At 38.9% G+C, this 23,388-nt stretch overlaps 1 protein-coding gene across 18 annotated transcripts in view; it reads right to left on the bottom strand.

The window, feature by feature from the left end:
* The window catches only part of CCSER2 (coiled-coil serine rich protein 2), a 162,671-nt gene that overhangs the window by 84,574 nt on the left and 54,709 nt on the right, over positions 1-23,388 (bottom strand). For 17 of the 18 annotated variants that reach the window (XR_006058041.1, XR_003586992.2, XM_042240826.2 and 14 more), the window contains 2 exons: positions 14,384-14,474; positions 2,946-3,108 (listed from right to left, as the gene is read on the bottom strand). Coding sequence is in view for 16 of the 18 variants with exons in the window: in XM_042240826.2 (XP_042096760.1) it covers positions 2,946-3,108; positions 14,384-14,474 (254 nt within the window). In the remaining 2 variants the exon portion in view is untranslated. Of the gene's footprint in view, positions 1-2,945; positions 3,109-7,176; positions 7,257-14,383; positions 14,475-23,388 lie in introns of those variants that run through there. The other variant, XM_042240831.2, reaches the window with a different exon arrangement.

The following is a 23,388-nucleotide window of genomic DNA, read 5'->3' as shown; positions in this document are numbered from 1 at the left end:
TTGTCATGTGTTTTGGGAAATGGCTACATATTTTTCTTTACCAGTTTTTGCAACATCACAGAATTATCAGTATATATTAAAGGCACTGGAGTCTACTATTAAAAAAATCATTTAACTTGGCCTTCCTATAGTCATCTGATCAAAGGTTCTCTTTTCTACACCTATTGACCTCCAGGAATACAGTTTTTGAAAAATGTTTAACTTTTCTGACAGATAAATAATCAGTCACAGCTTGATCATTCCCAAGGACAGAGATTGCTATCTCCAGGTAATTCATTCCATTTTGGACATTCTTATTAACAGTCTCACAAAGTTGAAACTTGTCACCCTTTATCTTAAAATGCATGGATAGTTTTTTCTATCTATAGTTAGAGATCGCATTTATTCACTCCTCCAAATGACCTAGCAATTCAGCTATGAACCTAAGAGTAGCTCTCTGAAAATGCCACAGTGTTCCATACATGGCTTTGTACACACTATTTTTTCCATCTGAATACTCATCCTTATATAGAAACTGCATGCGTGCATGTAAATTGCTTCAGTTGTGTCTGACTCTTTGCAATCCTATGGACTGCAGCCTGCCAGGCTCCTATGTCCAAGGGATTCTCCAGGCAAGAATACTGGAGTGGGTTTGCCATGCCCTCCTCCAGGGGATCTTCCCAACCCAGGGATCAAAGCCATGGTCTCATGTCTCCTGCATTGGCAGGCAGGTTTACCACTAGCAGCACCTGCTGCTGCTGCTAAGTCACTTCAGTCGTGTCCAATTCAGTGCGACCCCATAGACAGCAGCCCACCAGGCTCCCCCGTCCCTGGGATTCTCCAGACAAGAGCACTGGAGTGGGTTGCCATTTCCTTCTCCAATGCGTCAAAGTGAAGTCGCTCAGTGTGTCCAACTCTTAGCAACCCCATGGACTGCAGCCTACGAGGCTCCTCCATCCATGGGATTTTCCAGGCAAGAATACTGGAGTGGGGTGTTATTGCCTTCTCTGAGCACCACCTGGAATCCTCTGCAATTGCTACAGTCAAGTTATCAGTTCAACAGTAACTTTCTTGATACACCACTATCCTAAGCAAAAAATTGCATGCTCCTCGAGTCCTGTATACATCACTTCAAGGCACTTATCATCATTACACTGTACTACCGCATTATAACTATTTACATACCTCTCTCTCCCATACTCGAAACATCCTGGCAGCAGGAAGTATTTACTACTCATCTTTTTATGGGATGGAAAAGGCACAAAAATCTTCTACCAAGCTGATAACGGCAATGAATCCAACTAAGCTTACACACTACGTAATTTGTTTTATCCTTCTCAAAACAATGCTCCAAGAAGCCATTACCAATCTACAGCTTTCACCTCTCACACCATCTCCAAATTCATTCCAGCTTAAGAGTTGAGAACTCAACATACATGTTCTCAATAAATACCTGTTAAATGGTTGAATAAATCTTATCTTATACGCAAGGTTCACATTTTAGGTAGGCTTCTAAATTTTCATAAGTTAGCCTTAAATTTACCTTCTTACAAACCAACCACCAAAGATGAAGGACGCATCATCGTCATTATTAGCAATGAAGACTATCTTTACATCAGATTCTTGTCTGATAGGACCAACTCTCTGATGTCCATTACTTATCAAAAGCCCAGACGTAAGGAAGAGAACAGCCAAAATAATGTCTGGGACGATATGTACTACATATATTCTTCCAGACACTCTATAAATTTCATCCTGGCATCAGACTTTACCAACAGAAGGAACTTTATTTGGAGTTCATTGTAGAACTCCAATGATTCACTTGTAGAACTACTTTTTCTCAGACCAGAGTTCTTTGTAGCATGAACTGAAGAACACAAATAAAAAAGCATTTTTTATTTATGGAATTTATCATTAACTTAAGGAATCAAAGATTTAAGGAATTCATCATTAATTCTACGTTGGGATTCTGTCTGAGACCTCTCCACTACATCACAAGGTGTTCTCCTTATAAAAACTCATGCAAAGCAATCCCTTATAGGTTTCTATCTCATAAAAGCAAATCAACTGAGAAACATATCCTTTATCCATGTACATTATAAATCTTGTAATGGATCAAGTTTTGTTCTTTGCTTTTTGTTCTTTTCTTTTGCTACAAGAAATCTTAGAGACAAATTTCTTTCTTTCTTCAAGAACTCTACAGCACCTCATATTTCCCCCTTTCCACTATCTCTTTATCCCAATTTTACTATTTGTACTAATAATGTGCTCCAAAAGGACTTTAAATCCCTAGGGGAATGAGATGAGAGAATAAAAAGAAAAAAAATTAATAACCGCCATTGAGTGCCTACAGTAAGTCAAACACTGCTCCAGGCACATTTATCCCTGATCCTTGAGCCTGAGAGAAAGGTATTATTAAGTATGCTTTACAGATGGTAAACTGAAGTAGAAAGAGGTTAAAAAATTATCTAAGCTAACAAAGCTACACTGTTCCAGGCCAGAGTGTGATCCCAGCTTTGAATGACTACATTGCCACATTATACATAAGGTCTGACCAAATTAAAGACTACATTACACTTCAAAAGAAAAGGAATTCTAGCATCATACTTGAGGAATTTTTAAATTTCAATTTATTATATGAACAAAAGAAGACAAATCACTCGGCACTAGTCTCACACATTAATATCTGAAACATAATAAACTTTAACAAAGTAAACACCTGATCATTTCCAAATGAGAACTAGACAATAATATCGAACTTTAAAGTTCAAACAGCAGACATAGAAAAAAAAAGATTTAGGCCAAAACAGAAGAATTAGACATATTATTCCAATTAATACCACACATAACTTGAAATGTTTTTCGGTGCCTCTAAATATAAAGGCAAAAAACAGTTTTGAGAGGTTAGGGGGGAACTACGATTTAAAACTAGTTAAGAGAGAAAACATATTTTAAATTAGACTCACCTGCTCAAGTCACTTTTTCCATGGTGATGATAGTGGTCAGGATGGCTAAGGTGGTAATGTTCCTGTCCACTCCACCTCTGGGGTGGCCTTTTCCAAAATCCTTCTTGAGACTGTCGAACATTTCTGTCTGATCGGTCAAAGCGGTTCATATTGTCACACTCCACTAGACAAATCCAAAAGCAAAACACTAGAAACATGTACATACACTCTATAAAAGTTAACTACTTATAGCTTGATAATTAAAGGCCACTGAAAATACAAAAGCGGTATTCTAAAATAACAGCCATTTACGTTAGCTGACCACAAAAAAAAAAAAAAAAAATCAGGATTTCCATAAGAAAAATGACTAGTTCTTTTGTTGAAAACTGAACTTTATATTATTCAAACTGAAGTAAATTTTAAAAACTTTTTCATCACAGTCACTGAAGTAACAACAGCCCCACTGTTTTAAAACAAGCAAATTATCCTTGAAATCAACATTATACATTTTAAACACCAGTAATCAGCTTTAAGAGGTTTTCATCATGATCAGTAGTTGGCTCAGACTTCAGAATGAAAATGACAATAAAAAGTAGAAGATTTTAAGTCTGGGAAAGAACTCATTCCTAAAAATGAATGCCACAGTTAATTTTTTACTGATTTCAAGAAGTACAAATTAACTTTTCATCACAAAGAAATCGTATTTTTTAAATTAAGCTCACAGTTTTAGAAAGTAAAACGTTCCAAACTGCCGATAGTAGAGCTTGTTCAAAAATTCTAAAATGCCACGGAAAACAAAGCCAGTACTTTGCTGCAACAAATAGTACACTCCCTGAAATCCAAATGCCACAAAAACATGAAAAGAATCTCTTTGAAATACCCCCAAGCTTCTCCTTCACTTACCCAAACACTTTCCTCACATATCTGAGCACTCACTAAGAGAGTTACTTTGTACAAGGGAGACATTGTGTCGCCTGCTGCCTACTCAGACATAGTTGCACTGACAAACAGGCCTTCCTTCCTGCTCAACTCCCAGCCCTCCCTGTGGGAAGCAAGCCCAGTTTACCCTGTGACTCCATCTTCGCTCAGTGCTTACATAGCCTCTGAGTTAGGACTGTTACTAAAAATACAGCTAAGCACTAACCCAAGCCAGGAACAGGAAAGGGTTTTCTAGCAGAACAATTATTACACGAGAAAGTTCAAATCCTGCATGTTCAGAATTCCTTGTGATAAAAAAGCTTCAGAAATCAATGTAATCCTTCCCAATGTGTGTGTGGGGGGGGGGACCTCATTATTTAAATAACTTGTTTTCACATAATTCAAACCTGAATTTGATATACGGAAGCATAGTATACCAAATGAAAATAAACTTCCTCACTCCAAAACAGAAAGGCTGATGCAGTTAAAGTGCATATGTTCAATTCTTATATACACTGAACTCACTGTGAACATATTACTTGTAGATGAGTAACAATTTAAATAAAGTTTCAAAAGATACTGAAATTTTGTTTATTAGAAAATTTCCATTAGCAGAACCAATTTTGGGAAAAAAATTTTAGTTTTATAGTTTTAAAAAATTTTTAAAGAAGTCTTACATTTGAAATGATTTCTTATCATCTTATTGGGATAAATTAAGATATATATATATTTTTTAAAGTTCAATAATGAAAACCTGACTGTTAGGTAAATAAAGGTATGGTGACCATTATGCTAAAAAAAAAAATCAGGAATAGAAAATCTGACTGCAAAACAAAAATAAACTGAAAAATAACCCATACAAAAGCTTAAAAATGTTTTCAGTTCACGTTTGCATTATACTCATAGACAGAGTTAAGTTTTTTAAGTATTTCTCATGGCATTGACATGTAACTTTAGTTTAAGCAACTCTATGTAGCTGAGGGATAATCTATATCTACTTTACATTCTTAATTCATGCAGGTAACGCCTTCAGGTTTTTTTGGCTGCTCCATGCAGCATCTTACCTCCCCAACTAGGGATCAAACCTGCACCCCCTGCAGTAGAAGTGTGGAGTCTTAACCACTGGACCACTAGGAAAGTTCCTATTCACTTAGGTACAAATAGACTTTCCAAAGAAGAAATTTTGTAATAAGAATCTGAAATATGGCACCATAACATATTAAAAAGCAAAATAATGAGGCCAGGAGATGGGATTAAATACTGTGGGAAATTATAATATAGAAATCAGTGTGCTGCTCTTATTAAATTGATATGCTGTATTTGCCAAGGATTGCTAGTACTACACACAGGCTCCAGATAGAGTACTTTTACTGAAACGTGAATTCAACCATCAGCATAATGGCAAATAAGAACTGGAAACAAATATTTTCCAGGACCACAGAGGACTATTGTTAAACCTGGGATAGAGGAAGCTTAAACTCTCAGAAAAATGACTGCTCTGAGACTCTGAATGAAGAAAGAGTCCTGCTTATACTACTTACCTACAGCATCCATCAATCATGTTTTGATATACTTTAAAATGTTACAGAGACAAAAATACTTAATAACATTAGTTGAGGCTTCTTACAAAAAGCTAAGGGTTCTGTGATAGAGGGAAAGAAATAACATAGAAATAAAATGCAGAGCCAATAAAATTACAAAATGGAGTTAATTTAAACCAAGTTTCCAGAGTCAATGAAGGAACAGGACAAACAAGACTAAGAAAGGAAGTAAATCCTTCTGAATGTGTAATATCATAGAGAAGGATGGGGCAGCCCTAAAGGTATTCCAGTTCAAAAAATGTTTAACCAATATGCTGATCAAAACTATCTACACACCAGATTCTACCCTGTGAGTTTAGGGACAGAGAATAAATAAAGGCCTTCTGAAGGGGCTTTCTAGCTACAAAAGTAAAAGGCAGCAGATTTTAGTAGTTCTTTTACTGTGAGTAAGAGACAAATAATACAAGGACATGTACCCTCTGAAGAGGCAAAGAGAATCTAATACAGCTAACTGAAAGGTACAGGATGTGGAGATGTCTACATCTGACATTCATCATACCATCTCTTCTAATTTGATAAGGGATAAAATGAGATGCCAAAAGAAACCTAGATTCTTTCTCTGATAACTTAAACTTCTAAGAAAATAATGACGGATAACACATAGTATTTCTATTTATGACTAACAACTAGCTATGAAGATAGCAGGAAGAAATTATATACATCACAAAGTCTGGGAAAAATGTATTGTGCAGGAGGTTTTACAATCTGAACAGGAAAGCTTTTAGATGAAATTTGGCTTGAAAGAAGAAAAGCTCATTAAAAAAAAAAATCATGTATTTGTTATAACTAAACACCATTAGTACTGAAAAAATTTCCAAAAGAAAATAAATTAATTAAAAAGTTATCAAAAACAGTACTACTGACCTCCTATGATTATTACCCCAGTAAAATGTTTAACAAAAATGTGGCCTTAGGAAACAACATGAAATATGTATAATTTAACAGGCACCATAACTTAGTGGGATAGGATTCAGGAAGTAATGAAAGACATCTTTTTCAACAGAGAAAAGTTTAAAACATAACGCGTAAAGAGCACACCTAAGAAAACATACACTATGAAAATTGCATAACCCTTAAGATGACACTACGCACGTGCCAAATGTTAGGCACTGATCTGTGGGCACTGAGTGACCGTTAGAAGAGCCTGAGCGAGAGAATAACGTGATAGACATACACACAACTGCTCCCACGAGGGACCCTTCAGAGCAAACAGGGAGCAAACCTCAAGTACCCACTGGCTGCTACAAGAAATTCAGATTCCAGAACTATTTCCGTAAGAGATTCCTTGATCAAGGTAAAAGAAAAATGTAGAAGAGAACGCTCTCTCTCTAGATCCTCCCAAATCACAGATAAAACCTAAAGTCCTTTTGCCATTTACTCCTTCCTCCCTCATTCTGTGCTCAATTTCCTTCTGCCCCCTCTCTCCCTCTGCCCCCCACCTTTTCCTACCCCCTCAAGCTGGCCAGAAGCCTCAGAAGCTCTACACCTCTTTAAGTTTATCTTCCTGCAGAAGAGGGGAAAACTCCTTAAGGTGAATTTTTAGATCTGGTCTCATTCTGAGCTGAGAGCCATTGTTATACACTTTCTAAGGTCTAAACAAGTTTAGGAGATATATGCAGAGGAATTTAAAACAGTTTTAGGAACTGATAATCCAGGGCCCCAATGTCTATAGCAATTAATTCCTACATAAGAGGGAACTTTAGGAGCAGAAAAAAAAAATAGAATGGAAAAGGCACAGTGTGAAAATCCTAAAGTGGACTTACGAACCCATGATTGTGTAGAGGAGGGAAGTTTTTCTCAACTCTCTTTGGGTCTGAAAATAAAACAGACAAGATATATCAACGGGAAAAAAAGCATACAGACTTATCTAATATGTGACATGTAAGCCTTCTTGAGGAAATGAAGACAAGACCCAAAGAAACAGTTAGACCTGTGTATTTTTATGCTAGGCTCGAAGAAGAGTAGAGAAGGAATATGGCAGGAAGTATGAATAAGCATGGTAGACTGGGGAAGCTTAGCAAAGGTTTGTTTGTTAGGATCTTAATCTAACTGTCTTCAGAGATAAGGATGGTCTTTTCCTATAGGTATGGGGAGGGTACCTCTCACATGAGGATTTTATGACCTGTTTCAGGGAAGATGGACAATAGGAGGAGAAAAACAGAATCACGTTCCTGTTTCTGCCACTTTCTCAAACACCTTCAGCTTAAAATATCCAGTATGCCAAGGTGCCATATTTGGGGGCCGTGTATCATAAACCACAACAACTGCAGTTGAAATCAGAAGAAGTTAGAATAGGACTTTCAGAAGCTGCCAACAAAGAATTTTCTGTGAACACAGAAAGGGCTCTAATTCAGTTCTATAAGCAAAGAAAGAATAAAATCCACTACAGATTTCAAAATCCACTACAGATTTAGACTGACCACCCTTAGAGAGCATTCAGGAGTAGATTCTGAAAGTGATATGATCTTGTCTCCCTCCTCACTTTCTGTAAAAGATTTTAAGGCAGCTATCGGGTAAACAGCCTCCTTGCCAGACTTCCGATGCTTAGAAAGAGCCTTAGAAAAAAGCAGAATAAGGCTCAGAATAAATTATGTCTTTCACATATAACAACTAGATGCCTCCAGTCCAATAAATTAAACACTGGAGAAAGAAGTCTCTTAATATACTTATAGATGCTATTAATATAAATATAAATAGCAGGGCACTAGAAAGAAAAAAATGAAGTGTCTTGCATTGCCTAGGAAATAAAAGAGAAAAAGTAAGTGAGTGACTAGCCAGAGTATTCTGAGGGGGAAATCAAGCCCCCAATTTCTGGCTTTACCCTTAAATTCAAAGATAAATTTTTCTAAATCGTAAAGGACAACCTTGCAAATATATTACTGCTATATTTATATAGGATTTTGGTATACTCTAATACCAACCTTTAACCCTGTGACTGTTATATAACCTCCCCTTCAGCGTTACTAAACCACCCAGTGTAGCGATCTCCAATAACTCGGACAGTTCCCAAATCCTAGCCCAAAACTGTCCAAGGAAGATCTGACCACAAATCTTCCTTTCTCGTCTGTGCTACCACATATGCTACCCTAATATGTATAGAAATGCAACTGCCAGAGAAACATTTCCTCATGGCCTCTTCCTTGAAATCCCAGAAGACTCCCCTTTTCATAATGAAGTCACAGCAAACACTTGTCCAAATCAAACCCAAACTGAAGATCTCAACAAGGTGCCAGTCTTCTTATTAACAAAAATACCACTGATATTGGCAGAATTAGCAGGGCTGAACCCATCAAATCCAGAGTGATCCATCCCAAACTGTACTCATATCTGCACAAAAGCTTCAAAAACCAGAAGCTCAAGGGAACTAAAACCCACAGTCAAAATATATTAGAAGACTCCTTAAATTTTGTACTAATCCTTATAACATTCCTATCCTCCCAACAGAAAACCTGAGAGGCAGTGGGTACAGTCATTCAGGACTTCAGAGCTATAAAGAGAAAAGCCGTCCCCTCCTTTCCAGTAACACCAAATCTAAACGCTGTTTTATCTCTGATGCCTCTTAAGGCTACCTATTGACATCCAGGTTCTGTTTCCTTTAGTGTTCAATTAGCTCAAAACAGTCAATACTTGTTTGCCTTCTCCTCGGAAAATCTGTAATATGAGAGATGTTATACCTCAGGATTTCCCTCCAATTTTTCATAGGTCCCCAAACAAAACCTATGAAAGACTTCCCTGGTGGCTCAGGCGGTCAAAGAGCTTGCCTGCAATGTGGGAGACCTGGGTTCGATCCCTGAGTTGGGAAGATCCCTTGGAGAAGGAAATGGCAACCCACTCCAGTACTCTTGGCTGGAAAATCCCATGGACGGAGGAGCCTACCGTGCATGGGATCACAAATAGTCGGACACAACTGAGCAACTTCACAAACAAAACCTCAAAAACTTTTAACTTCCTTCTGATTCTACTTTATAGGGATACCTTCTTGCTGTGCTCTAAAGATGAGGCAATGGAATGCAAAAGTAGGAAGTCAAGAAACAGCTGGAGTAACAGGCAAATTTGGCCTTGGAGTACAAAAATGAAGCAGGGCAAAGGCTAACAGTTTTCCTAAGAGAACACACTGGTCATAGCGAACAGCACAAAAGAAGACTCTACACATGGACATCACCAGACGGTCAACACTGAAATCAGACTGATTATATTCTTTGTAGCCAAAGGTAGATAAGTTCTATACAGTGAGCAAAAACAAGACCGGGAACAACAAGACTGTGGCTCAGATCATGAACTCCTTATTGACAAATTCAGACTTAAATTGAAGAAAGTAAGGAAAACCATTAGATCATTCAGGTATGACCTAAATCAAATCCTTTACGATTATACAGTAGAAGTGAGAAATAGATTTAAGGGACTAGATCTGATAGACAGAGTGTCTGATGAACTATGGACGGAGGTTCATGACATTGTATGGGAGACAGGGATCAAGAACACCGCCAAGAAAAAGAAATGCAAAAAGGCAAAATGGCTACCTGAGGAGGCCTTATAAATAGCTGTGAATAGAAGAGAAGTGAAAAGAAAGGAGAAAAGGAAAGATAAACCCATTTGAATGTAGAGTTCCAAAGAATAGCAAGGAGAGATAAAGTCTTCCTCAGTGATCAGTGCAAAGAAATAGAGGAAAACAATAGAATGGGAAAGACTAGAGATCTCTTCAAGAAAATCAGACATACCAAGGGAACATTTCATGTAAAGATGGTCTCAATAAAGGACAGAAATGGTATGGACCTAACAGAAGCAAAAGATATTAAGAAGAGGTGGCAAGAATACACAGAAGAACTGTACAAAAAAGATCTTCATGACCCAGATAATCACGATGGTATGATCACTCACCTAGAGCCAGACATCCTGGAATGTGAAGTCAAGTGGACCTTAGGAAGCAACACTATGAACAAAGCTAGTGGAGGTGATGGAATTCCAGTGGAGCTATTTCAAATCCTAAAAGATGATGCTGTGAAAGTGCTGCACTCAATATGCCAGCAAATTTGGAAAACTCAGCAGTGGCCACAGGACTGGAAAAGGTCAGTTTTCAATCCCAAGAAAGGCTAGGCCAAAGAATTCTCAAACTACTGCACAATTGCACTCATCTCACATGCTAGCAGAGTAACGCTCAAAATTCTCCAAGCCAGGCTTCAACAATACATAAACCGTGAACTTCCAGATATTCAAGCTGGTTTTAGAAAAGGCAGAGGAACCAGAAATCAAATTGCCAACATCCGCTGGATCATGGAAAAGCAAGAGAGTTCCAGAAAAACATCTATTTCTGCTTTATTGACTATGCCAAAGCCTTTGACTGTGTGGATCACAATAAACTGTGGAAAATTCTGAAAGAGATGGGAATACCAGACCACCTGAACTGCCTCTTGAGAAATCTGTATGCAGGTCAGGAAGCAACAGTTAGAACTTGACATGGAACAACAGACTGGTTCCAAATAGGAAAAGGAGTACGTCAAGGCCGTATATTGTCACCCTGCTTATTTAACTTATATGCAGAGTACATCATGAGAAACGCTGGGCTGGAAGAAGCACAAGCTGGAATCAAGATTGCTGGGAGAAATATCAATAACCTCAGACGTGCAGATGACACCATCCTTACAGCAGAAAGTGAAGAGGAACTAAACAGCCTCTTGATGAAAGTGAAAGAGGAGAGTGAAAAGACTGGCTTATAACTCAACATTCAGAAAACTATGATCATCCGGTCCCATCACTTCATGGGAAATAGATGGGGAAACAGTGGCAGACTTTATTGGCGGGGGCGGGGGGGGGGTCTCCAAAATCACTGCAGATGGTGAGTGCAACCATGAAATTAAAAGACACTTGCTCCTTGGAAGGAAAGTTATGACCAACCTGCTGCTGCTGCTGCTGCTAAGTCGCTTCAGTCGTGTCTGACTCTGTGCGACCCCATAGACGGCAGCCCACCAGGCTCCCCCTTCCCTGGGATTCTCCAGGCAAGAATACTGGAGTGGGTTGCCATTTCCTTCTCCAATGCAGGAAAGTGAAAAGTGAAAGTGAAGTCGCTCAGTCGTGTCCGACTCTTAGAGACCCCATGGACTGCAGACTACCAGGCTCCTCTGTCCATGGGATTTTCCAGGCAAGAGTACTGGAGTGGGGTGCCATTGCCTTCTCCTACCTAGACAGCATATTAAAAAGCAGAGACGTTACTTTGCCAACAAAGGCCCATCTAGTCAAGGCTATGGTTTTTCCAGTAGTCATGTATGGATGTGAGAGCTGGACTATAGAGAAAGCTGAGCACCAAAGAATTGATGCTTTTGATCTGTGGTGCTGGAGAAGACTCATGAAAGTCTCTTGGACTGCAAGGAGATCCAACCAGTCCATCCTAAAGGAGATCAGTCCTGAGTACTCATTGGAAGGACTGATGTTGAACCTGAAGCTCCCATACTTTGGCCACCTGATGCGAAGAACTGACTCATTTGAGAAGACCCTGATGCTGGGAAAGATTGAAGGTGGGAGGAAAAGGGACGACAGAGGATGAGGTGGTTGGATGGCATCACCAACTCAATGGACATGAGCCTAAGTAGTCTCCAGGAGTCGGTGATGGACAGGGAGGCCTGGCGTGCTGCAGACCCTGGGGTCGCAAAGAGTTGGACATGACTGAGCAACTGAACTGAACTGAACTAAACTGAAAGATGAAGCAGGCTCTAAGACCAACACCATCTCTCTGCTTCCTGATTTAGCTCAGGCTTCCAGAGAGAAGTTGTCATAGCTCTGTCAAAGTAAAATCCATTATCAAGGATGTAATTTATTTCATGGAGGTAAATCCTTCATTGCTCACTGTGTGTGTGTGTGTGTGTGAGTGCATGCGTGCGTGCGTGCGTGCGTGCGTGCGTGTGCCTAGTTGCTGAGTCATGTCGGAATCTTTGCGACCCCATGGACTGAAGCCCACCAAGCTCCTCTGTCCATGGGGATTCTCCAGACAAGAATACTGGAGTGGGTTGCCATGCCCTCCTCCAGGAGATCTTCACAACCCAGGGATCAAACTTAGGTCTCCCGTAGTACAGGCATATTCTTTACCATCTAAACCACCTGGAAAGCTGAAGAATACTGGAGTGGTTAACTTATCCCTTCTCCAGGGGATCTTCCAACCCAGGAATCAAACTGGGGTCACCCACATTGCAATAGGATTCTTTACCAGCTGAGCCACCCTCAATACCAGCCCTAAAATCTTCACATTAAATCTTCTAGATCACAAAGTCTCATTATCTTTTCTCCTATAATTGTTAATGGTTTATGCTTTTCCTCTGTATTCTATAATATTTTTTCTACTTGATCTTCCAGGACACTAATTTAGATTTCAAAAGTGGCTATGCTGTCATCTATCGTTCTATTGGGGAATCTTTTATAAGCTCTAGAAAGCACTGCGCTGCAGTGGAATCTAAATGCCCTTGTTATTATCTCTTTGGGCCACTCTAATCCCATTCTGCTGTTTTCCCTGTTCCTCTTCCTGGGTATTGGCTGTGACCTTTCTTCCTCAGTTGACCAGAACTCAGCACTGACTGCTGGAGTATCCCAAGTGACAGCAGAACCGTAAGAAGATGCAACAGTCTGTCCCTGAGGAAGAACAGATACTGTTCTCAGCTCCACACTGTCCTTCAATAGACTGACATATCCAATGTCCTCCGCCACAGAGATTCACGCGGTGAGCAGAGTACACTGCCCAGTCCCACAGGTGTTAGGCTTGGCCATGTAACCTGTTTAGCCAACTGAGAGTGGGTAGAAGTAACAGTGTACTGGTTCTAAGTGATTAGTTTTACGAGATATTATACGCATATTTTCTGCTCTCCCTGTTGCCCTTCTGCTTGCTATTTACCACGAGCATGTCCTGCTCCAAAGAATCCTGGTTTCAAAATGAAGAAGCAATGAGTAGACCTAAACTCAGTCCCACAGCCTGAATTGTCCCAGCTAATCCACAGATTCAAGAAAACAAACAACTAGTGTTTATTTTGAAAGCCACTGAGATTCTGAGAGTGATTATTATGCAGCATCCTGGAAGTAAGGGAGAAAAAATAAGCCTGACTAACCTGACAAAAGCGAGGAGCAAGCAGGTCCTAGAACCTCAGTGAAGCACTAGAACAACCAACCAGCCTCTCTGAAAAATACCCTTGTATTCTTCTAGCCTTGGGTATAAAAAGGCCTTTACTACCCTTTTTAGGTCACCCCTGCCCCGAGAAAGTCAAAGAAACCTGGCAAGTGCTGCCTGGCAAGGAAGCCACGGCTCTCTGAGACTCTTCTTACCAGGAGGACCCATTTCAATCTTTGCCCCAGGGGCTGCCTAGGCTACTCTCTGGTTCTTAACCAGTCTTCAAGACAGAAAATCCTACCAATGCTACATCAGTGGAGGCAAGAGCACCCAGGCCCGTCTTTTACACGGATCATCTAAAGCCCCACTTCAGAAGTTACTGGGATCCAGAGACAAAGACAGACTGAATTTGGGAGTAAAAAGAATAGAATGATTCATTCAGGTCACCATCTTGATTTTTTAAAAATATTTATTAACTAAATGGTCTTTACTACTGTTTCATAAGACAAAAGATATCTCTTTTTCTCTAAATGTATTTCTCCTTAAAATACAAATGAGACAAAGGGAAGAAAAAGTGAGTTGGCACAAAGGGAATAAAAGGACAAATACCATCTACCAGTTACTTTATGATACAGGTACACAGTTTTATTGGATCACATAGAGGATATACCTAAGACCTACAAAGTCATGTCTTAAACATTTAAACAAATGTGCAAATGAACCTATTTAGTGTCACTTAAGACTGATTCTCAGTCTGAAAAGGCTACTTCCATGAAGATTAGGAAGTCTGTGGACAATAAATACCAAACTGTGTATTATCACGATAGCTCTGGAGGTTCAATATTATCCATACTCACCATTTTCAAGAGGCGTGTCCTCAGGCAGATCCACATCAAGCATAAGGTCGTCATCCTCTAGGTCACATGATTCAAGATTATTCAGAATATCCTGAAAATAAAAGCAAAAAAAATAATGCTATAACCTAGCTCAGTCTAATCATTATTTCTGAACATTGATACATGAGAATTTGATTTCACTCAATATTTGTGTGGTTAAGAAAAGATTTTAAAGATACAATCTTTAAATGAAAAAACATAAATAAATAAATTCAACTGGTTTGCTTGGTTAAGCTATTTTAACATCCTTTCCCTAGTCTTCTTCCCACCAGTTGGTTTTTATTTGCATTTTAAAAATTTACACAGTGTTTATTACCTGTAGGATATTGTTCTAAGCACTTTACAGGTATTAATTAACTTTAGTCTTCACTTTGATTTTGTGACTAATACAATCTCCGTATTATAGATGAGGAAACTAATGCACAGAAAATCACATTAACGCTCATCAATAATAAATCATTATATATGATGTTTCAGAAACTTATCTACACACATGGAAAGACGTTCTGTAAAATGGTGGAGGGAAGCAATTACATCTGTACAATATGACTTCATCTTTAATGCTGAAAAACACATTTGAATGTCCAAATGGTGATATACCAAAGAATTGGTATTAATTTCTACTACATGGGACAACATGTGCTTATGCTCTTTGTATTCTTTTTGATTGTGACTTTTTATACTTTTTTTAAATTCCATAATAAGGACATACTGCTTTTATAATAAGCAAAACTTCACACTGAAAAAAATCAACCTCTTACAGTAAGAGCAGGGAAGTTCAAAGCACGCATATCTAGCCTCCACGTGGGAATCCTCATTTCAGCCCATCCACCACAACCACCCACCTCTTCCCTCTTCACTCAAGCCAATCTGGACTAGTTTGGGTACCTGCCCTAGTGTTCCCAGAAAGTTTCATTGTGTGAGTAAGTCTTTCCACATTCTCTTGCTACATGTATAGCACCATCTTTCCTCACACCAAAACAAACTTGGGTGGAGGGGAGTTGATCCCGCCTCCATGAGGCAACCACAAGACACACCTTCAAAAATTCAACACATATAAAAACCAATATACACAAGGCACAACCCTGGGTAAAAGATAATCCCTATCTTAGTTGAGTTTAGCTAAACTACTCCATGATATTGCTGCCGTGGCATCCATTTTTGTGTGGCCAAGCAGCCTGCAGCGGTCTTGGACTGAAAGTGGCCCCTTCCCCAAGCTCATCCCCAGATAATAGCCAGAGTCACAAGAAACTGTAAGTTCCTAACAGGGCTTCTCCAGCAGCCCTTCTGAGCAACGGTCTCCCCTGTCTTCCAGGTACTGCCCCTTACGCAACCTTAGATGAGACCACCACAGAGATTATGAAAACCCTGCGCTTTCTGGTTTGAACTGACCTAGCCAGCCACAGCCCTGGAACCTTCAAAGCACTCCAGCCACGAACCCTGATGATAAAAGCGCGTGCCCCAGGCTCCTGCCACTCTGTCTGCCCTTGCACGGCTCCTCAATGCATGCCATGTCCTTCCTCCAGGACCTGTGAGCAATAAACTTCTCTACTTCAAGTTCCCATGTGATCTTTTCTTGAATTGGGGTTCACCAGCCAACACCTTGGGGCTCTTTGTTAATGTTGATTCAACAAAGTCACACAACCCTCCAAGGTTACCTGTCTTCCCTCAAACAGACAGTTCTTCATAGTATGGTAATGTCCAAGTGTCACAAGGGTTCATCAGATAGATATAAGTTTCAGCAAATCAGAGTCAACGTAAAACAGATTCAAGTCGAGACAACCTAAGGAGCAACAAATCTGGCCTCTAGAACATGGAAGAGGAGACTGCCTTCTGCAGTAACAGTACAGTAAGGGCAAGGAAGCAGAACACATCATCACTCTAAATGTTGGCAAAAAAGTTTTTAAAAGATGAAAAGTAAGTACTACAGATTTTACAAGCTTACAGACAGAATCAAGTATATTACGTAGGTATTTATACAACCATTTAAACTGTAACCTTTGAAGGTGTAAAAAACATTATTAGTTTTCAGGCTGTGACAAATCAGGTGATTGGTCAAATCTGGCATACAGGGTGGTCTGCTGACCTGTTTTATTCTAATAACTTCAAGTAGACCATTAAAACTAGTAACAGACAGGATGTTTGTGTGAACATTCCCCAAAATTCATATGCTGAAGTTCTAAACCCCAATATGAGGATATTTGGAAATAGGGCCTTTGGGAGATAATTATTAATAGGTTTAGACAAAGTCAGGATGGTTGGGACCCGCTAACGGCTTAGTGTCCTTCAGTTCAATCACTCAGTCGTGTCCAAAGCTTTGCAATCCCATGGAGTGCAGCACTCCAGGATTCCCTGTCCATCACCAACTCCCGGAGCTTTCTCAAACTAATGTCCACGGCATCAGTGATACCCTCCAACCATCTCATCCTCTGTCGTCCCCTTCTCCTCCTGCCTTCAATCTTTCCCAGCATCAGGGTCTTTTCAGAAGGTGATTCTTCACATCAGGCGGTCAAAGTATTGGAGTTTCAGCTTCAGCATCAGTCCTTCCAATGAATATTCAGGACGGATTTCCTTCAGGATTGACTGGTTGGATTTCTTTGCAGTCCAAGGGACTCTCAAGAGTCTTCTCCAACACCACACCACAGATCAAAAGCATCAATACTTTGGCACTCAGCTTTCTTTATAGTCCAACTCTCACATCCACACATGACTGCTGGAAAAACCTTAGCCTTGACTAGATGGACCTTTGTTGGCAACACAATATGCTTTTTAATATGCTATCTAGGTTGGTCATAGCTTTTCTTCTAAGGAGGAAGCATCTTTTAATTTCATGGCTGCAGTCACCATCTGCAGTGATTTGGGGGCCCCAAAAAATAAAGTCAGCCACTGTTTCCATTGTTTCCCCATCTATTTGCCATGAAGTGATGGGACCAGATGTCACGATCTTAGTTTTCTGAATGTTGACTGTTAAGCCAATCTTTTCACTCTCCTCTTTCACTTTCATCAAGAGGCTCTTTTGCTCTTCTTCACTTTCTGCCATAAGGGTGGTGTCATCTGTATATCTGAGGTTATTGATATTTCTCCCACGAATTTTGATTTCAGCTTAGGCTTCATCCAGCCCCGCATTTTGCATGAAATACTCTGCATATAAATTAAAGAAGCAGGGTGACAATATGCAGTCTTGACATACTGCTTTCCCAATTTGGAACCAGTCTGTTGTTCCATGTCCAGTTCGAACTGTTGCTTCTTGACCTGCATACAGATTTCTCAGGAGGCAGGTCAGGTGGTCTGGTATTCCCATCTCTGAAAGAATTTTCCAGTTTGTTGTGATCCACACAGTCAAAGGCTTTGGTGTAGTCAATAAGGTAAAAGTAGATATTTTCTGGAACTCTCTTGCTTTTTCAATGATCCAACGGATGGTGACAATTTTGCCTTTTCTAAATCCAGCCTGAACATATAGAAAGTTCACACTTCACGTACTGTTGAAGGCTGGCTTGGAGAATTTTGAGCATTACTTTGCTAGCATGTGAGATGAGTGCAATTGCGTGGTAGTGTGAACATTCTTTGGCATTGCCTTTCTTTGGGACTGGAATGAAAACTGACCTTTTCCAGCCCTATGGCCACTGCTGAGTTTTGCAGATTTGCTGACATATTGAGTGCAGCACTTATAGGAAGTGAAAGAGACAGGAGCACAAACTCTCTCTCCCCACCATGTGAGGATGCTGTTAAAAGGTGAAGAGACCTTCACTAGGAACTGAATCTGCCAATACCTTCATCTAGAATTTCCAGGTTCCAAAACTGAACAAAATAACCGTCGATTGAGCCACTCAGTTTATGGTATTCTGTTATAGTAACTGGAATTAAGACAACATTCAAACACAAAGTGTAAGGGGAAGAGCCAAAAGTACATCTACATCATAAACCACTATTTAAGCCATCTTAAGGAATTTGAACTGTATTTCAATGACAGGGTATGACTGCTGAGCTTTATTTTAAGAAGTGACAAATTGAGATCTGCATTAAAGAAACACTATTCTGTTTGCAGTATAGACAATGGATTTAAATGGGGGGAAAACAGTTTAGCAGTTACTGCAGAATCCATGTAACATATGACACAGCCTGATGATAATCAATGTCAATGACAATGAAAGAATAAACAATTACAAGACATACAGAAGAGTCAGGATCTAAAGGACCAAAGTTCACTAAGAAGTAAAAAAAAGAGCCATGAATGACTCCTTGGTTCCTAGATTCACAAACAGATGGGTGATTTCCATTCACTGAAATAAAGTATTAGAAAAGGATAACCAGATCTGACAAGAGATAAAAAATTAATACACACTATCAGAACCTGACAATTTTGACATCCTGCTATATCTTCAAAAAGAGATGTCCACCAGACAGCTAAATATACAGGGGAGTGGAGTTGAGCAAAAAAATTTGAGGTGTGGGAGTCACTCACATAAATGACAACTGAAAGCTATCAAATAATGAGTCTGACAAGAGAGACAATGCTGACTGAGAAGACAGGATTCTAAGATCTGTCTTAGACAGGCTTTCCCATATTCATTTTTATAGAAGGTCTCTGCTTCTCCAATATCAGATTTTGAGAAGAGCTGTATCAGAGATATTGTTAGACCTTTCAGAAAGGATTCAAGCAAAGAGATAAGGGGAAAAAAATCTACTGTAATTTTTCTTCACTGGTTTGGGAATCTCATCTGCACATCCCAGGAAACGCATTACTACAGGAAGAAAGGAAGCCATATAAGCATGGAGACTGCTTAACATGGGAAAGAGTTTCTGTCCCATGTTTGCGATGGCAGGCTCTTCCCCTCGCTGGCGAGCTTGCATTTGTTGGGAGCCAACATCCACATACACCTGGTTTAGTTGGGAGACCATCTAGCACAGCCGTCAGCTGAGAGTACGATAATGAAAAGCTAAATTTGTATACTCTCTGGCTTCCAGAGGCTTCCCACAAGTCCCACTGGAATTAAAACCCTGACTGAACACATATTAGCAGAAGCGTACAAAACTTCCTTGGTCTCTGAGAATGCTTTTTCATTCAAGAAGAGTGAACTAAGAGATGGTGGGCCAGGGTTTCCTTCTATGAATTTCTCCTCCACTAATAAATTGGAGAAAGCCTAAATGATTCTGACAAACGAAGGACACCATCACCAGTTTCTATTAATCACCATGCAGTGAAGTTAACTTTTTCTTTTGTTATAAAGTTTATGAATTTTAAACCACATATAAGTTTGTGTAAACACCACTGTAATCAAGACATATAATCTCTTCACCCAAAGATACTTCCTTGTACTATCCAGCTATAATTACACCCTCTTCCACCCATCACCCCTAGCAGACAGTGATCTGTTGTTCTCCATCACTACTTTTGTCTTTTAAGGATATCATATAAATGCAATCATACAGTATGTAACCTTTTGGAGCTGGCTTATTTCACTCAGCAGAATGCCTTTATGATTAACCTAAATTAACTGAATACATCAATAACGTTACTTTTTTTACTGATGAGTAGGGGCTTCCCTGGTGGTTCAGTGGTAAAGAATCTGCTTGCCAATGTTGGAGACGCAGGAGACATGGGTTCAATCCTTGGGTCAGGAAGATCCCTTGGAGGAGGAAATGGCAACCCACTCCAGGATTCTTGCCTGGGAAATTCCATGGACAGAGGAGCCTGGCGGGCTACAGTCCATGAGGTCGCAAAGAGTTGGACATAACTCAGCAACTAAACAAAACGAAGTGTTCCACTGCATGAACATACCAGTTTGTATATCCATTTACTCACTGAAGGATGTTTTGGTTTTTCAAGTTTTCAGTTATTATAAATAAAGCTACTAGGAACATTCACGTACAGGTTTCTGTGTGAACATAAGCTTTCATTTCTCTAGCGTAAATACCCAGGTGAGTAGGATTGTTGGGTGACACAGTGAATCTATGTTTAACTTCATAAGTAACTGCTAAACCATTTCCCAAAACTGCTGTAATGATATGCATTCCAATCACTACTGAGATTGGCTTTTCCCATATGCTCCTCCCCAGCTTGACTGCAGACTTAAAGCAGATCTTTCTAGTGTGGGATTCTGCTACTGGTTCCAAAGAGCACGGTGGCAACTTTATTCATGAAATGGTGTTATCTGTCTGCTCTAGCCTGTCTGAGGTTACCTGAATGACTAATACAAAGTGCTTATTATTGCTTTGCCCAACTTGGAATTCACTCAGGCAGAAAAGCTGTGAGCATTAGTCAAAAACATTTTAAGTCAAATAAATAATCCATATCACCCTGGGACAAAAGCTTATAGTTGAGACATAGAATACTAAAAGACCGAGAAAAAAAGGCTGGGGAGAGAATCTCTTCGGGAAATTAGGTAAATGTTGTGAATTTCAGAAGCCACAAAAATTGCCTAGGGCAGAATGTATTCTCAGTAAAGACCTAAGTAAGAAAACCCAAAGCTTTCACCTCTGGCTGATCTCTAGCCCAGGAAAAAACGAGCAAATTAGAATTGTAAATGGGTAAATGGCCGGGCTGAGTACTGAAGGGCTGTCCCAACACTGGGCCAATGTGCAGACAGTCACTGGGAGGGTTTTTCTTTTTTTTTTTTTCAATTTGACTGTAAGGTCTTTTAATTCACTCTCCTTTTAATTCTTTTTTTCTTTCTCTGCCTCCTTATCTTCTTTTTTCCCTTAATCCCTTTCTCTTACTCTCCCTCTCCCCTCTTTTTTTCTTTCTTATTATTTGCCATTTGGTATTCAAGGAAATCTCTGCATAAAACACTCAATAAACATGAACTAAAGTAACACATACTTCATAGACCACACACGACGAGAAGAGAAGAAATTCACTCTCTTCTCTATTTTAGAAAAGTCACTAAAATAAACACTATACTATAGCCTACAAAAATGTAACAAAAACAAACCCTAAGGAAGACGAAGGATATGATTTCCAGGGTTGCTAAATTAAAATATTTAAAATCATTAGCTTTCAACAAAAACCTTTTTAGAGACATGCAAAGAAAGCAGTATCTATCACAGAAAGGAAAAAGAAAAAACTAACAAAAATGATCCCTGAGGAAGCGCAAGCACTGAACTTAATAGACAAAGGCTTTAAATCAACCATCTTAAATATGCTCAAATCTCAGTACGGGATATCAGTGAAAATGTAGAGCATAAGGTAATGAAAAATAGGAATTCTGGAGGTGAAAGTATAACAATTTTAAGTGAAAAACTCCTAAATACTGGAAATAATTATACAAACACAAAAGGAGAAACTGACAGTAATACAGTAACAGTAGAGGACCTTACAACCCCATGTGCATCAACATATCATCCAGATGGAAAATTAGTAAGGAAACACTGGCTTTAAAGAATGCATTAGTCTCTGAACGTAATAATTATCTACAGGACATGCCATTCAAAAGAGCAAGATACACACCCCTTTCCAGTGCACATGAAACATCCTCCAGGTCAGATCATACCACAGGCCACACACTAGTACTGATGAATTTAAGAAAACTGAAATCACATAAAGTATTTTTTCCCATCATAACATGATGACACTAGAAATCAACTATAAGAAAGAAAAAAAAACAACACAACATATGGAAGTGAAAGAACATGCTACTGAACAAACACTGGGTCACAGAAGAAATCAAAGGGAAAAAAAACCTGGAGACAAATAAAAATGGAAACACAATGATCCCACATCTATGAGATGCAGCAAAAGCACTCTAGAGGAAGTTTATAGCAACACAAGAAAGAATCCTCAACAGAACACTAGCAAATCAAATTCAACAACACAGTAAAAGAATCACACACGTTGATCAAGTGGGATTTATCCCAAAGATGCAAAGATGGCTTAATATATGCAAATCAATCAATGTGATATAATACGTAAACAAACTGATTAATAAAACCATATGGTCATCTCAATAGACGCAGAAAAAGCTTTTAACCAAATTCAACATCCATTTACAATTAAAAACTCTCCAGAAAGTGGGTATAGAGAGAACATACCTCAACATAATAAAAACTATATATGATAAGCCTAAAGCTTATATCATACTCAGTAGTGAAAACTTGAAAGCATTTTCTCTAAGATCAGGAACAAGACAAAGATGCCCACATTTGCCACTTTTATTTAACATAGTATTAAAAGTCCAAGACACAGCAATCAGACAAGGAAAAGAAATAATAAATGGAAACCAAATTGGAAAGTAAAAAGTAAAACTGTCACTGTTTATAGATGACATGATACTATATACAGAAAATTCTAAGGACACCACCAAAAAACTGAGAATAGATTAATTCACTGAAGTGTCAGGATATAAAATTAATATACAGAAATCTGTTGCATTTCTGTACACTAACAGCAAACTATCAAAAAGAGAAATCAAGAAAACAATCCCATTTACAATTGCATCAAAAAGAATAAAATATATAGGAATATGACTTTTACTCTGAAAAACTATAAGACAGTGAAGAAACTGAAGATGACACAGACAGATGAAGAGATATGTATTCATGGAGTGGAAGAATTAACATTGTTAACATAACCATACTACCCAAGGCAATCTACAGATTGAATGTAATCACTATCAAAATACTAACACCATTTTTCACAGAACTAGAACAAATAATTATAAAATGTGTGTGGTAGCATGAAAGAACCTGAATCTTCATGACTCTGCATTGGGCAATAAATTCTTAAGTACAATATCAAAGTGGAAGCAATAAAAGAAAAAATAAATTGGATTCATCAAAATTACAAACTTTTGTGAAAGGAAAAAAAAACTTCTGTGCATCAAAGGACATTATCAATAAAGTGAAAAGACAACCTGTAAGATAAAAGAAAATACTTGCAAATCATATCAAACAAGAGTCTAGTATCCAGGATATATAAAACCACAAATAACTCAGTTTTTTAAATGAGCAAAAGGCTTAAATAGACTTTA

Source organism: Ovis aries, chromosome 25 (genome assembly GCF_016772045.2).
Source record: "Ovis aries strain OAR_USU_Benz2616 breed Rambouillet chromosome 25, ARS-UI_Ramb_v3.0, whole genome shotgun sequence".
In the NCBI taxonomy this organism is placed as follows: domain Eukaryota; kingdom Metazoa; phylum Chordata; class Mammalia; order Artiodactyla; family Bovidae; genus Ovis; species Ovis aries.
This window is presented reverse-complemented; position numbering and strand designations above follow the sequence as displayed.